Below are 14,904 nucleotides of genomic sequence, written 5' to 3'. Positions count from 1 at the left end.
CAGTTGTATGGCTCAGACAGTAATTCATTACAGGAATTTAGAGAACAGGAAATAGATAGGCTCTGAAATAGATAAGCAGGTTTCGGAGACTCGGCCCTGAAATATGAAGAGGGCACTGAGGAGACAGTCACAGATTCCAGAGCTGGATGGGACCTTAATTATCATCTGTTATATCATTCTCTAAAATATGTCTGTACAACACTAGCTCTGGAGGATGCTATCAGGTGTTGAAAAGAGATGCTAAAGACAATTAAGTTTGGGAAGCATTAGGTTAAAATGTTCTTTTTTGCAGGACTGCCCAGAGCCTTCAATAAATGAGGGGCTTTCACTGTGACTCTCAAAGGGAAGATATTATCTGCAGGATTTCTCAGACATGTGATTTCATAGAACAGCTTCAGAGCACACTTTGAGAAATGCAGTTTATTTCAGTCCTCCAGTTTTACAGTTGAGGAAATCAAGGCTCAGGGATGATAAGACACCTGCCCAGGTCCCATAACTAGTTAGTTTAAGTCAGCACAGTGCAGTAGAAAGAGTGTGGGTTCTAGTGTCAGAAGACTGGTGTTCCAGTCCTGACTGTCACTTTGTAGCTGTCTCACCTGGGATGAGTTGGGCTCAGTTTATTCAGCTATAAAATGGGGATGATAATAACCTGTCTCATGGGTAACAGGATTACTTGAAAAAATGGAAATGAAACCTTTTTGTACAGAGAGAGATTCAAAACAGATACTGCCTTGTGTTAGAATATAAGCCAGAATGGATTAAAATTTCCAGCTGTCTTATGAAAAGGGGTTATTAATACCTATCTCATGGATATGATGATTAAACAAGGAAATCAAAGTAAGCTCACTTGTTTATAAAGGAAGGAGTTCAGTGCAGGTATTGTCTTCTTTAGAGCAAATACAGACAGGAATTGCTTCTCATTTCAGGGGGAGAATGATAGTTAGGAGCAAAGGCAGGCATGAGTTGCTCCATTAGGCCTTTCTTCTGAGTCTGCCTGGGTATACTTATGAATTGTGTTTTCCTTATGCCAGTGACTCAAATGCTTTTTCCCCTGTGGTTTTCTTTTTATAGTGGCCACAGCAATGGTGAAGGGGAGGTGCTACTTTATTACTGCTACTGTGACCTGGAGGATCCTGATTGGATCTGTGCCTGGCAGACAGCTCTGTGTCAGCACCTGCACCTCACGGGCAAGGTAACACCTTCTCCCACACCCTATCCTTCACTGGACTCATCTTGCCTCCAACTTAGTTTGCAGAGGCTGTGCTTGAAGGCCTCACCAGTTGGGTTCTTAGAAATTAGCAAATTCCTGCTAGGCATTTAAGTGGAATACTAAATAGCTATTAACATGATGTTTTCTGTTGGTGGGAGTGTAAGTTGGTACAGCCACTATGGAAAACAGTATGGAGGTTCCTCAGAAAATTAAAAATAGACCTACCATAGGATCCTGCAGTCCTACTCCTGGGCATATATCCAGACAAAACCCGAATCCAAAAAGATACACCCCGATGTTCATAGCAGCACTGTTCACAATAGCCAAGACATGGAAACAACCTAAATGTCCGTCAACAGATGAATGGATAAAGAAAATGTGGTACATATATACAAAGGAATACTACTCAGTCATAAAAAAGAACAAAATAATGCCACTTGCAGCAATGTGGATGCAACTACAGATTATCATACTAAGTGAAGTAAGTCAGAAAGACAAATACCGTATTTCATTTATATGTGGAATCTAAATATGACACAGCTGAACCTATCTACAAAACAGAAACAGACTCACAGACATAGAGAACAGACGTGGTTGCCAACGGGGAGGGGATTGGGGGAGGCATGGAGTGGGAGTTTGGGGTTAGCAGATGTAAGCTATTATATATGGAATGGATAAACAATAACGTTCTGTATAGCACAGAGAACTATAATCAGTATCCTATGATAAACCATAATGGAAAAAATATTTAAAAAATGAATGTATATGTATGTATAACTAAATCACTTTGCTGTATAGCAGAAATTAACACAACATTGTAAATCAACTATACTTCAATTAAAAAAAAATGGTGTTTTATAAGACTACATAAAGGCATAGACCAGGGATCAGCAAACTTTTTCTTAAACAGCCATATGGTAAATATTTTAGGATTTGCACAAAAGCTGCTCAAACTTGGTGTCGTAATATGAAAACAACCATAGACAATATGTAAAGGAACAGATATGGCCATATTCCAGTAAAACCTATGTAAAAGCAGGCATAATTTGCTGACCCCTTGCATGGGGAAATGTTCTTGATATATTAACTGGAAAAACATTTTATAGAACTGTACATATAGGTGTGATATCAAATTGCTTCCTAATTTTCTTAGAACATGTCAGTCTTTTGCCATTTTGTGGTTTTGACATTTGCTGTTTCCTTTCCCTCTTGAATGTTTTTTCCCCCAGATCTTCACATGGCTTGTTCCTCACTTCAGATCTCCCCTCAAATGTTCTCTCCTGAGAATTCTCATCTGTCTCTCTCCAAACTTTTCTATTCCCTTCTGCTGAAAGAATTTCAAAAAGTTTACTACTATTGGAGAGTATAATCTCCAAACCTCATCATTCCTCTCTCCAAACCTCATCACTTTCTATTCCCTTCTGCTCAAAGAATTTCAAAAAATGTACTACTATTGGAGAGTATAATCTTTGTTTAATTTGTTATAATCTATCTCTCTTGTAGAATATAAGCTTCATGAGTACAGAACTTTGTTAATCAATTGATATATTGTCAGTGCTAGAATGGGGCTTAGCACATAGCAGACAGTAAATATTTGGAGAATGTTGAGTAAAAGGATGAATGTATGTTTGTAACAAAACCACAAGTGTGTGTGTAAAAAGATGGAGAGTGGTAAATATCAAAATGTTAGTTGTGATTATCTCTACGTGATAGGACTATGGATTTTTTTTCAAATCCTCGATGATTACATATATATATGTGTGTATATATATATACATACACACACACACACACACACACACACACACATATGTGTATATATGTATTTTAAATCAAAAGGAGGTGAACTAGATTCCCTCTGAGATCACCTCTGGTTATGACGCTGTACTGTCTTAGGCCTAATGTTTCCCACACATGTCCTAGGTTTTAATTCCCTAAGGCAATTATTTGATCAGTCAGTGATATTTTTCATACCCATGTTGTTTTATAGATAGTGGCTGAAAGCTTCTTTTACCTCATTCAGTTCATCACCAAGTCCTGCCATTTCTGCCTCTAAAATATCCTTTGATTCCATTCACTCTGTCTTCTGCTTCCACCACCTTAAACCAAGCCCCACCCTCTCTTACCTAGTTCATTTCAGCAGCTTCCAGACTACTCTCCATTCTTCCATCCTTGCCTGCACTTAATCATTTTCCACACAGCAGCCAGAATGATCTTAAAAGGTAAATGAAATCATCTCCCTCCCTCCCTCCTCACAATCTTTCAGTAGCTATCCAGTGCATTTAGAGTAAAACCCAAATCCTTAACGTGCCCTTAGTTTCCTGGATTATTTGGCCCCTTACGCCTTTTACACTTAATCTGATACCATTCTTTACTCATTACACTCCAGCAAAATAGCCTTTTAGTTTCTTGGAGCCCTCAGTTTTTTTGGTGCCTTTGGGCCTTTTTGTAAGAAAATTCTCTTCAAGGAACTCTCCCACACCCACTCGGGTTCTCCTATCATAATTTTTAATCAATCTTTAGTTCTCAATTTTAATGACACTTCCTGAAAGACATCCTTCCTGACCTTTAATCTAAATTCAGTTTTCCAAATACACTTTTTCATTGCCTCTTGCAGTGATTTTTCATAGCACTTGTCAGTGTGTGACTTTTGTCTGAATATCTGTGATCTTCCTTAAGTCTGTAAGCTCCCAAAGGGCAAAAACTATTTATTTTTTAACCACTATGACCCAATTCCTAGCACAATTGCTGGCGCATTGTAAAAAAAAAAAAAATTCAGTAAACACTTGTGGCGTATATACGTTTATCACCATCTCTATTTAGAGAACACCTTGAAGGATGGATATTCTCTCACAGTAAACCTGAGCCTACAAAATAGGAAATCAATTTGTTTCCTTGGTCTGGGGCCGATTTTTATTCTTGGCCCAGCCCAAGGTGACCTAGCAGTGAGGGCCTCTGCCCACAAGGTGGCAGCACCTACCTGGATCTTAGTTCTAAATTTTAAGGCTTCAGCCAAGTTTTCAAGTTTTGTGTTGGTAGGAGATTTGGCAGAATGTTGGCATTTGTAGGGAAAGAGGAGAACTTGAAAATTCTAGAATTATGGAAAGAAGCTTTTGATCCCTTTGCTATACATTTCTTACTGCCTCAAGAAATTTGAGGGGATGCATTACAGGCTTTAGAAAGGAAAAATTGCAAGATTTGGACCCAATAAGATATGGTTTTGAATCCCAGATCTACCACCTACCAACTCTGTGCCCTTGGGCAAGTTACTTGATTTCTTTAAGCTTCTGTTTCCTTTTCTGTCAAATGGGAATTTTGATATCTACTTTCCAGGAGTATAATGTAAAGTTCCTGTCTCATACTAGGTACTCAATAAATGCTAACTATTGCTCTTCATCTCTGAGGTATAAGGCCTTCCTCACCTAGCAGCTACTTTGAAGGTTTCAGTTGAAGAATACTTCAACAGAAGTTGAAAGTCTAGTGCATGAGTTTAGAGGTTGCTCTGCCTCAGGTATTTAGGGAGTGCCTGTGCTTGTCTTTTATTTGGGTTCTGAGATTAAAATAGCATAGGAAAGGGTCTTCTGACCTACTTAGAAGACAGGTACACAGACGTATGTACCTCTTCATCATATTTGCCCCCGTCAGAGACAGTTTTAGAGTAGATTTCCTGACCCTTATGCTGGTTCAGCTCTATTTTTCTATGTTGTCCCTTAAAAAAATACGAGTCGGTAATAGGTGCAGTAGTCTGTACAGCAGAGATGGCATATGCTTCCTACTTTCCTCTCCCAGCCCAGAACAGGCTTCAATAGACTGCACTCCTCTTTCTCAAGGAGCCTGGATGTGACTCAGAATGCTCATCATGGAACTCTGGAGAGCCACTACTAGTGAGTTGGCCCTGGCTTGTGAAATGAATCCCATTTATATCCATGCCCTAAAGAATTGAATCAAGTGAGGCAACAAACGAAGTATCTTCTCTAGGCCCTAATAAAAGGGGAGCTTTTAAAATTTTTCAAATTCTAATGCATTGGTAGGTATCATTGCTATATAAATAACAATATATAACGAAGTGGTAACAATATAAGACCCTGACTTAAATTACATCTCTTTCCAGAGAATACCATGATATACAGTGTTGCACTTTCTTACTTTTCCCTAGAAAGCTAGCTCTGTCTAGAGATGATCCATCTTTAAACTTATCCAGAGGATTTTGTGGTACCAGAACAAGTAACTTTGCAGGCCCTCCAGAGGATTGCCTCTTAAGGCAGGGGCCTTAACCCAGGCTTTAATGTCCCCTAACCAGTGAAGCATTTCAAAGAGAATAGAGGGCTTGAGAAGCCAAAAAGCCTCAGATTTGGATACACATTCATTTGCTCAGCAAATACATATTAAAATTCTACTGTGTGGCAAGTACTACTCTAGGCACCGACTATGCAACAAAGAACAAAAGAGACACAAGCTCCTCCTTGTGGAATTTGTATTCCAACGGGTGGGTTTGCAGTGGTGGGCTTTACCTCCAACACTGTGCAGAGATGTGCTCATGTGCATTCCCAGCCCTCAGATGTGTTCTGTGCTTTAGGACTTGAGGACAGCAGTTTTTCATTGTTGATTCTTTGTCATGTTTTATCAAGATGAAGAAATTGAGGTTCAGAGAGAATTAATTTTCTCAGGGTCACTTAGCAAGTAAATGGCAAAGTTGAATCCTGATCCTACATCTGTTGACCTGAATTTAAGTTTTGGCCACTGGACAGCTGGAGCTCCATAGCAAATGGGACTTTCCAGTTGTTCTATCCATTTCATTCTCTTGTTTGGCACACGTTAACTGAGTACCTCGTCTGAACTATGGGCAGTGTGCCATTTTAGAAAACTACAAGCATCCTGTGTGTGGTAACATTTTTGTGTCCACAGCAATGTTTCTGCTTTTCCTGTTAAACTCACTGACACACACGAACCTGTTCTGCCCTGCAGAGATTTGAACCGAGCTAAGAACAGCCTGCATTCCCTTTCTCTCACTGTCTTGTGTCTCAGGTTCGAATTGCTACAGAAGGAATCAATGGGACAGTGGGTGGAAGCAAATTGGCCACCAGACTCTATGTAGAAGTCATGCTTTCCTGCCCATTGTTTAAGGATTATCTGTGTAAGGACGATTTTAAGGTAAGAGAAATTGAACATAAAATGGATCGAGAGCCATTTGCTTCTGCTTCAGTGCCTCTTCCCACTCCAGGCTATGAAGAGGATCACTATAAAGAAGTAAGCAGTGCTGGACAGAACACCCTTTCCTTGCTAGGTCCCGAGGCAGTGCAGGAGAAGGAGCATGCTTGTTCCAGTTCGTCCACCACGTCACCACGTGATCATGGGCCTTGGTCTCCTTTTTTATAGAATAAGGACGTTACAGCTTATATATTCTATAAACTCTCAAACTTAGCCGTGTTTGTTCATTTGAGAGACCACCTGGCTGTATCAGGATCACTACGTGTTTAGTGAACCTGGTGGGATCAGATCTGCACTTCACACCACACAGGGAATAAAGCTATTGCTCTCCCAAGAGAGCTGCTTTGTTGGAGTGACTTCATGCTTTAGCATCATGGGTGATAGAGGTGGTGGGGAATACCTTGCTAGTGTTAGTGCTGGTGATGATGATAAGGAAAGAAAAGGTTGTAGCTTTAAAAGCTGGGATGTAATCTTACATGTTGAAATTGCTCAGTGGTATTTCAGTTTTATAGTTAAATGCTTATTGCTATAGAAACACCTTTTCAATTTGACATTTTTGCACATGGTAGATACACAATAAATAAGTGCCAAATATAAGAATTATATCTGTTGTGTAATAATAGGGTAGCTGAAGTATTAAGAAACCTCAAATTAGGAACAACTGTTTCAGTGGGAAAAGGGAGTTAGAGCATAGAATGTTCCAGATAATTTAACTGAATAAATATCTTATACCTGGAGATGGGAGAGAAAGACTGTATTCTGTTTTGTTTCTCATTGGCTAGACCAGCAAAGGAGGAGCTTGCTGTTTTCCAGAATTGCGTGTTGGTGTGTTTGCAGAGATTGTGCCCATGGGGATCAGTCCCAGTAGGATCTCCTATAAGAAGCCTGGTATGCTTGCTTTAAGAAGAAGCATTTTCCTTTTCTTCATAGGGACAAATCTTAATATAGAGACAAATGTGAAAGCTAGACATTCTGATCAGCAAGAGTTGTGATGAGTTCTCGCTTCAGAGTATCTGTGGGGTGGCTAACACTTGGGTCATTCAGTGCTTAAACTGGTTCTTCTCTTTGGTGCTCCGGTGATTGGAGACTCACTACTTAGAATGACGTGGCTTAGTTATTCTTTTTGGTGATGGTTTGGCAAGAAGTTGTTTTCTTTCCAAAGATAACAATTTGGAAAGAGTGTAATTATTACTTGTAAATAGTTCATCAACTGAATAAAACACAGGCTTTTTGCTACAGGAAGCAAGTGGCTTTCAACACCAAAGCAGTTTGTTTGCAAGTGCTCTAGAATGTTCTCTTTGCCCCTCCCTCATGGGTACCGTAGATGGTTGAAAGACATTTGTTTGGCTGGGTTTTTTGGTTTTGTTTTACTTTTTACTATGAAAAATTTCAAACATTAAAAAAAATAGAGAAAACAGTACAGTGAACTCCCTTGTACCTCTCCCGCAGCTTCAACAGTTATAAACTCATGGCCAGCTTTGATCTATCCCCACCCCCTTCTCCCATCCTGGATCATTTAGAAGAGAATCCTGATGTCATGTCATTTCTTTCATAACTATTTTAGTAGATATCTCTAAAAGATAAAGGTTTTTAAAAAAATAAATAATTGTAAAACCATCATCACATCTAAAACATTTTAACAGCAATTTCTTAATGTTATCAAATATCCAGCCAGTGGTTAAAATTCCCAGTTATCTCACACTTTTTTAAGTTTGTTTCTATCAGGATTCAAGTAAGGTCCACTCATTGTGATTGATCACTATGTTTCCTAAAGTCCCTTTTAAGCTAGAGATTCACTTCCATCTTTTATTTTCCCCTGCAGTTTATTTTTTGAAGGAATTAGATCATTTTGCTTATAGCATTTCCCACAATCAGTATAATGCTGATTGCATCTCCATGGGATGTTCCTCTGTCCTCTGTATTTCCTATGAACTGTAGTTAGATTTATAATAGTGCTGTCTAATAGGAATATAATGTGAGCTACAATGGAATTTTACATTTTCTAGTAGCCACATTTTAAAAAATAAAAGGAAACAAGTGAAATTAATTTCAAAAATATGCTTTATTTAATGGAATATAGCCAAAATATTATTTCAACTTGTATCCAGTGTAAAAAATTATTAATGAGATATTTTACTCTTTTTTTTTGTATACTAAGTCCTTGAAATCCTGCATCTCTGTCACCCTTATTACAGCACACTTCAAGCCACATTTCAAGTGCCTGTTAGCCACATGTGGCTAGTGGCTGCCATATTAGATAGCTCATGTCTAGAGACTTGATCAGGTTCAGGTTTGATTTCCTTTTTTCTTTCTTTCCTTTTTTTCCCCAAGTCTACTTCATAGGTAGTATTGTCCCCTTTCATCAGGAAATAGAAAGGTCTGGCTGGCTCTATGTTCATTTTTTTAACTTGTAAATATTTAAAAAGGCTAAGAGTTAAACCAGAGGGAAATGAGAGTAAGATACAAGCATCTGGGAAAAGAGACTCATGTATGAGGAGAAAAGGGCCAAAAAGGGCCGTGTCTGCTTAGTGTCCCTACCTTGGCAGGAGGCAGGATGACCACAAACAGCTCTTCGTTGGCGCTACAGGACCTTGCTCCGGAGCTTAGGGGAGAGTGGGCTCCAGGCAGTGCTTTGCTGCTTTCATTTGAGCCAAGTTGTTTGGAGGCACTTCTTTTAAGCACTTCATGTGAGTCACTCTCTGGTCAGGCCTCCACAGGGCCAGGAGAATAGCCACAGTAATAGCAGCAGCAGGAACAGGCTGGGTTCCCTGCAGCTCCCTGTAAGGAGAAGTCTTAGCAGATTTCCATGCTTCTCATCACAGTTTTGAACCTCCCTTTCCACCCCACTGTTTTGTTGACTGTGTAAATTATGTGACAGTAACTTATATAAAATCTGGCCTTGTTACATTCTCCCTGCAGTCCTAGGTTAAGCAGGTAGGAGTCCAGATTCCTTGGCCGTGCTCTGGGTCTCCAGCCCGATCTGGGTACCCAGCAGTTTCAGGGGGTTGTTGGGATTCACCCCTGAGTGGAGCTGTCAGGCTGTATCATGAGTGGTACCATGACTCAAGGACCAGAGCGCCCCCACCACCACCACATGATGTATGGTGGCCAAATTCACCAGAAGTTCCTCACAAACTACTGAGATGTCTGGACCCTAAAGATACAGGAGTATTTCTATCCTAGAGAGTAGAGGAGGCAGAGGGCCTCACTGGACAGGTTCTTTCCTTTTAGTCTCCTTGTATGTTACTTATCTTCTTTATCTCCTTTCTCTCCTCCTTCTTCTAGCGTTTCATCCTTTTCTCTCTCTTGCCTTCTTTCTCATATTTCATTCCTGCTGTCAGCCCCTCCCACCATTTTCTTTTTTACTCATGCACACAAACTTAGACACATTCTTCTTACTCTTTTGTATTTTTAAAAAACTTATTCCAACTTTGTTCCATAACCATATGCTCACACCTGCCTGTGCCAGGGTTCTTAGCCTCGGACTTGATGTTGGTATAGAACAGTTTATAAAGCCTGTAGTCAAGCATGTACATGCCCAGGCTCCTCCACATACAGTGACAGTAGAACACTGGCCATAACATGGACCGGAAAACCCACATGGCAGTTTATATCCCTTCTGTCTGGCTTTTATTATTGGGTTAGGCCAAGTATGAGGATGCAAAATTCTCTGTTTCTAAACTGCCAGGTCTCCACAGTGCTCATCTTAGGAGGAGGGAGAGTGAGGATACATGGAATTACTAAATTCTTCCATTATGATCATCAGATAGTGTCATTTTCAGACGTAATTGTAATTATGAGAGGAAAGGTTTAGGTGGGGAGAAACAAAGCAAATGGAAGTCATTGGGCTGGGCCAGTTGTAACTGGGTTTTGTTTTTGTTTTGTTTTAACTGATTTTTTTGTTTGGTTTAAGGAATCCATTTATCCCCAGGTGAATTTCATAAAGAAGTAGAAAAGTTTCTGTCTCAGGCAAATCAAGAAGAAAGTGATACTATCCTACTGGACTGCAGAAACTTCTATGAAAGCAAAATAGTAAGTAAGAACCAGAACTGAGTTCCCACAGCATAGCATGTTTCTGAAGGGGATGCTGTGCGCCCACCTGTGGCTGAGTCAGTGGCTCTCCTCCCACTACTAGCAGCATCAGAGAAAACCCAAGACTTCAAACTCAGAATCTGGTGAGAAAGTCTAAGAAAATATGGATTAAAGACATCTTGGCACATAATGGACTTTCTGGCTCCCATATGCCTACCCCTGACATGTGTCAAGGATCTTGTCAAGTTTGCTTTGGGCAGCCTCTCCAGTTCCCCTGAGGTCTCTGGTTGGGTGACCCACAGCCCACCAGCCTTGTTTCTAAGTTCCAGATTTTGAAGTTTGAAAGGCTAGCGTGTGGGATGAAAACAACAGGGAGCAAGTGCTTCCTTGCCAAGGCAGGGGTGGGGAGTGGTGTTTGACACAGAAAGAAGCTTTGTTCTTACCAGGTATGTTTTTCTGATCATTTTCTTTCTGCTGCTCCTATATTGTAGGGACGGTTCCAGGGCTGCTTAGCCCCAGACATCAGGAAATTCAGTTACTTCCCTAGCTATGTTGATGAAAATCTAGAACTTTTCAAAGAGAAGAGGGTGCTGATGTATTGCACTGGGGGCATCCGTTGTGAGCGGGGTTCAGCCTACCTCAAAGCCAAGGTGAGTCACCACCCTTAGGACACTGCAGGCATGGAAGTGAAGAAGGCTCCACCCACAGCGTGTGTGGAACTTTCCAATCCCCACCTTCACTCCCTCTCCCACACCCAGCCAGCCAGGGATTTATTCTCCCCAGCATAGAGTTTCTAAGTATAAAATCTGAAGTTCTTAAATCTCAAGATGTGAAAAGCACTCAACAGTCTTAGAGACTCATCAAGTACAAAAGGGAAAGATTAGTTGATATCTCCCTTTTCCTAATCCTTTTACTTGATCCTGAGAAGAGCAAATTCAGTAACATTACATGTCCTAACAGGTGTCTTCCTATATTTAGGGAGCAGCAAAAATAGTTGGGCTTCCCAGGATCTAGAGAGTGAAGGCCCTGACTGCTGTCCTCTCCCATCACCCTAGTAGGCAAGATCTGCCAGTTGGTTCCTTGCCCCCTTGGTCAGCAGTTCTTCACTGTCCCGCAGCGGGAGCCAGGAGCCCCATTTTGGCATTCCTACCGCATGCTGCTCCTCTGTGGAGCTTCCTACTGGTCTCTGCTAGTCTCCTCAAATTTCCTCTTGTGTTTCCACACATAGGGAGTGTGCAAGGAAGTGTTCCAGCTCAAGGGTGGCATCCACAAGTACCTGGAGGAGTTTCCTGATGGTTTTTACAAAGGGAAGTTGTTCGTTTTTGATGAGCGTTATGCCTTATCCTTCAACAGTGACATAGTGTCAGGTAGGTCAGCACAGACTCAGAACCTACATTCATGATCAGGCACACCCTCTGTATTAACCTTGTGGAAGACAGACCAGTACTGATTACTTGAAGAATAAAGCAAGGGAAAAGGAGTACGTAGGACCACCATTTCCTAACAGAGTTGGAGATGCAGCAGTGGAGCAGACAGGATTTGGAATGGAAAATAATTTTATCTTTAGTTTCATAACCCCTCACTAAATATAGTACTTCCTTCAATTATGAATGTAAGCAGCAAATCAGTAGTATTAGATGTACCTGTGACTTTGTTATCACTAGAAATCACAGTATTTTCATATATTACAGCTGCTGTGAATATTTCAAAATAGCATTTATGTTCATCATTGCTTCAAAATAGAAATAGTTATTAGGCGCATCACTAAGTCTTGTTATAGAATGTGTTAACAAGTATTTTACTGTATCCCAGACTTTAAAGAATATTTCGTTATTTTGTATTTCTATATAATTGGTTTCCTTTGTGATCCTATGTATTTTATTTTATGCATTGTAAAAACATTTTTCTAAGACAGAATAGTCTTCACCAGACTGTCAAGTAAATTCACGGCACAAGTAAAAGAACCCCTAATTAGACGGTCTGTGGACACGTGTGGTGTGCACTTTCGAGTGGTGGGTGGGGCATTCCAAGGGGGAGCTGAGCCTAGGGCCAAGGCAGGAGGCAGGGCTGGCTACAGAAAGCCTGTGCTGTGACTGTAGTTTGGAGTCCACACTAACATATGGTACCAGATGAGGGCAGTCAGTAAAAGAAGGATGGAAATAATCCTTAAGAAAAATGGATCCTCCCCCTGGATGCCACCATTTTGAACGGGAAAGATCACAGGCAGACAACCCTAGTGGCTGTCAGAATTTTCTAGAACTCCTGTGATCAGGGGCTGAGATTGAATTAACACTCAGATAATGAATAAGGTGGGAGTCTGATTTCCTCTCCCCTTTCTTCTTGATCTTTTTATTCATTTTAATGGTCTTATATTTGTGTCTTATTGGAAGCAACTTCAGATCTCTTACAGAGCTAGATGGAGCAGAAAGGGGAGAGAGAGGGCCCAAAGGTAGCTTAGATAAGCTAGGTAAAGAGACTTGAAGAATGATGTTATCAATGGTGATAGGAGGTCAGCAGGGAAAAGGGGCCGAGAAAGTAGATAAGTTTTAGGAGTTGTGTGGCCAAGTGTCCTCTGGCAAAAGCAGGAGAACCTCAGGCCTGGGGAAGAGGAGTGTGGACTGCAGAAGCCAAATGTCAATGTGGGATTATCTGTATTCAGGCGTGTTGTCTCCCAGTGCAAAAGGGAATGATCTAAAGGAAAAAGACCATTCAACAAAGGGTGCTTGGCCAGCTTTGGACTAGTGAATGAAAGAGAGAAACGTTACTACCTGTTTTCTAAATGAGAAAAAGAAAAATGGGTCAGTGAATGCTGGAATCAGAAGACAATTCCCAGAAGCAACCTCCCCCCAAAAAGGTGGGGGTGGGGGAACCTCGTCTGTTAGAAGACAGGAGACTTACAATATTTAGAAACCTTCCTCAGACCCAAAAGGTACATTAGATGCTGATGAGCTAAGGGTTATATTTAGGAACTGGAGAATTGCGTCTGCGTGTGCATGTGGTACGTATGTGTGTGTACACGTCTGTTGTGTGTACACGTGTGTGCTCACGTGTCTTTATAACAAGGCTTTTCTTTCTTCCCCAGAATGTTCATACTGTGGGGCCCCATGGGACCAGTATAAACTGTGCTCCACTCCCCAGTGCCGCCAGCTCGTCTTGACCTGCCCTGCCTGCCAAGGACAAGGATTCACAGCCTGTTGTGTCACGTGTCAAGACAAAGGGAGCAGGCAGGCTGCAAGCCCAGCCCAGAGCAGTTTTAAAGAGGAATGCGAGTGTACAGCCCGACGGCTACGCGCACCCAGGGAGCTCTTACAGCAGGGGCGACTCCCTGCGAGCCCGGGGCCCAGGACAGGTGATGATGAGGATGGGCCATGCTTACATGAGCAGCCCCATCTGCCTTTCCCCAATCCTTCACAGAGCTAGGTTTGGGGCGACCATGTATTGGAGAATATTAGGGCTGTTCCAGCAGAGAAACAGGGAACTCTAGTGCTGCCAGAGCCACCATGGCCAGCTGGTCACCATGTTGGCCACCTGTCCTTCACAAGAGGAGGGAAGAGGGAGTTGGGTGCTGACCTCTTACTGGAGACATTCTGACTCAGAAGATGCTAGAGCACAGAAAAAGGTGAGCTGTGTAGGATCCCAAAGCTGCTGAGGGAGAGAGCCTTGAGCCTGGTGACCAGGTCATGCCCTTTCTGTGCCATGCAGCAGGGCTGGGAGTAGTCATTTTTCTTATCAGCAAACCTGTCTGTCCTGATGGCAGAATGTGAAAGCTGTGGCCCTGGAAGTGGACTCCCCGGAACCAGGCCCCTTAGGTCAATCTGCCATCCACCCCTACCCTTCTGTCTTCTCTGCTAGCCTCAGAGCACTAGACCAGGATCTGAAAACTATGGCATTTGGCCCACCTCCTTCTGTAAATAAAATTTTATTGGAATAGCCACACCCATTCATTTACATATGACCTATGGCAGAATTAAGTATTTACAAGAGAGACATTATGGCCTGCAAAAGCTGCAGTATTTCCAGGCGTACCTTGGAGATGTTGTGGATTCAATTCCAAACCACCGCAATGAAGTAGTCACGTGAATTTTTTGGTTTCTTAGTGCATATAAAACCTATGCTTACATTATACTGTAGTCTATTAAGTGTGCAATAGCATTATGTCTAAAAAAACAATGTGCATAACCTAATTTAAAAAATTTATTGCTAAAAATGCTAACTATCATCTGACAATGCAGGGTTGCCACAAACCTTCACTTTGTAAAAACTGAAATATCTGCGAAGCACAACAAAAAAAGGTGTGCCTGTACTATCTGGCCCTTTACAGAAAAAAACTTGCCACCCCTAGTCTAGACCAACAGCTCCTCTGATGGAGGAGATGGTCTTAAAGATGTGGTCTACCTTCATGTTTCATTGGTTTGGTTTCTGTGAGAGATTTCATCTGCTTTCCCCAACACCCA

The 14,904-nt window shown here is 41.5% G+C and overlaps 2 protein-coding genes across 7 annotated transcripts in view; one reads left to right on the top strand and one right to left on the bottom strand.

Annotated features, from left to right (window-relative positions):
- The window catches only part of TSTD2 (thiosulfate sulfurtransferase like domain containing 2), a 31,944-nt gene that overhangs the window by 9,380 nt on the left and 7,660 nt on the right, over window positions 1–14,904 (top strand). For 3 of the 6 annotated variants that reach the window (XM_033858327.2, XM_019948885.3, XM_019948884.3), the window contains exons 4-10: window positions 1,072–1,192; window positions 6,236–6,457; window positions 7,201–7,306; window positions 10,332–10,450; window positions 10,942–11,100; window positions 11,679–11,817; window positions 13,533–13,799. In XM_033858327.2, the coding sequence (XP_033714218.1) occupies window positions 1,072–1,192; window positions 6,236–6,457; window positions 7,201–7,306; window positions 10,332–10,450; window positions 10,942–11,100; window positions 11,679–11,817; window positions 13,533–13,799 (1,133 nt within the window). The remainder of the gene's footprint in view (window positions 1–1,071; window positions 1,193–6,235; window positions 6,458–7,200; window positions 7,307–10,331; window positions 10,451–10,941; window positions 11,101–11,678; window positions 11,818–13,532; window positions 13,800–14,904) is intronic. The other 3 variants (XM_073806321.1, XM_004321096.4, XM_033858326.2) reach the window with 3 other exon arrangements.
- The window catches only part of TMOD1 (tropomodulin 1), an 88,541-nt gene continuing 80,975 nt past the window's right edge, over window positions 7,339–14,904 (bottom strand). The window contains exon 10 of the mRNA XM_073806325.1: window positions 7,339–9,196. Within this exon, the coding sequence (XP_073662426.1) occupies window positions 9,111–9,196 (86 nt within the window). The 3' untranslated portion in view covers window positions 7,339–9,110. The remainder of the gene's footprint in view (window positions 9,197–14,904) is intronic.

This window comes from Tursiops truncatus, chromosome 6, assembly GCF_011762595.2.
Source record: "Tursiops truncatus isolate mTurTru1 chromosome 6, mTurTru1.mat.Y, whole genome shotgun sequence".
Taxonomy (NCBI): domain Eukaryota; kingdom Metazoa; phylum Chordata; class Mammalia; order Artiodactyla; family Delphinidae; genus Tursiops; species Tursiops truncatus.
Note: the sequence above shows the minus strand (reverse complement) of the source record. Positions and strands in the feature narration are given on the sequence as shown.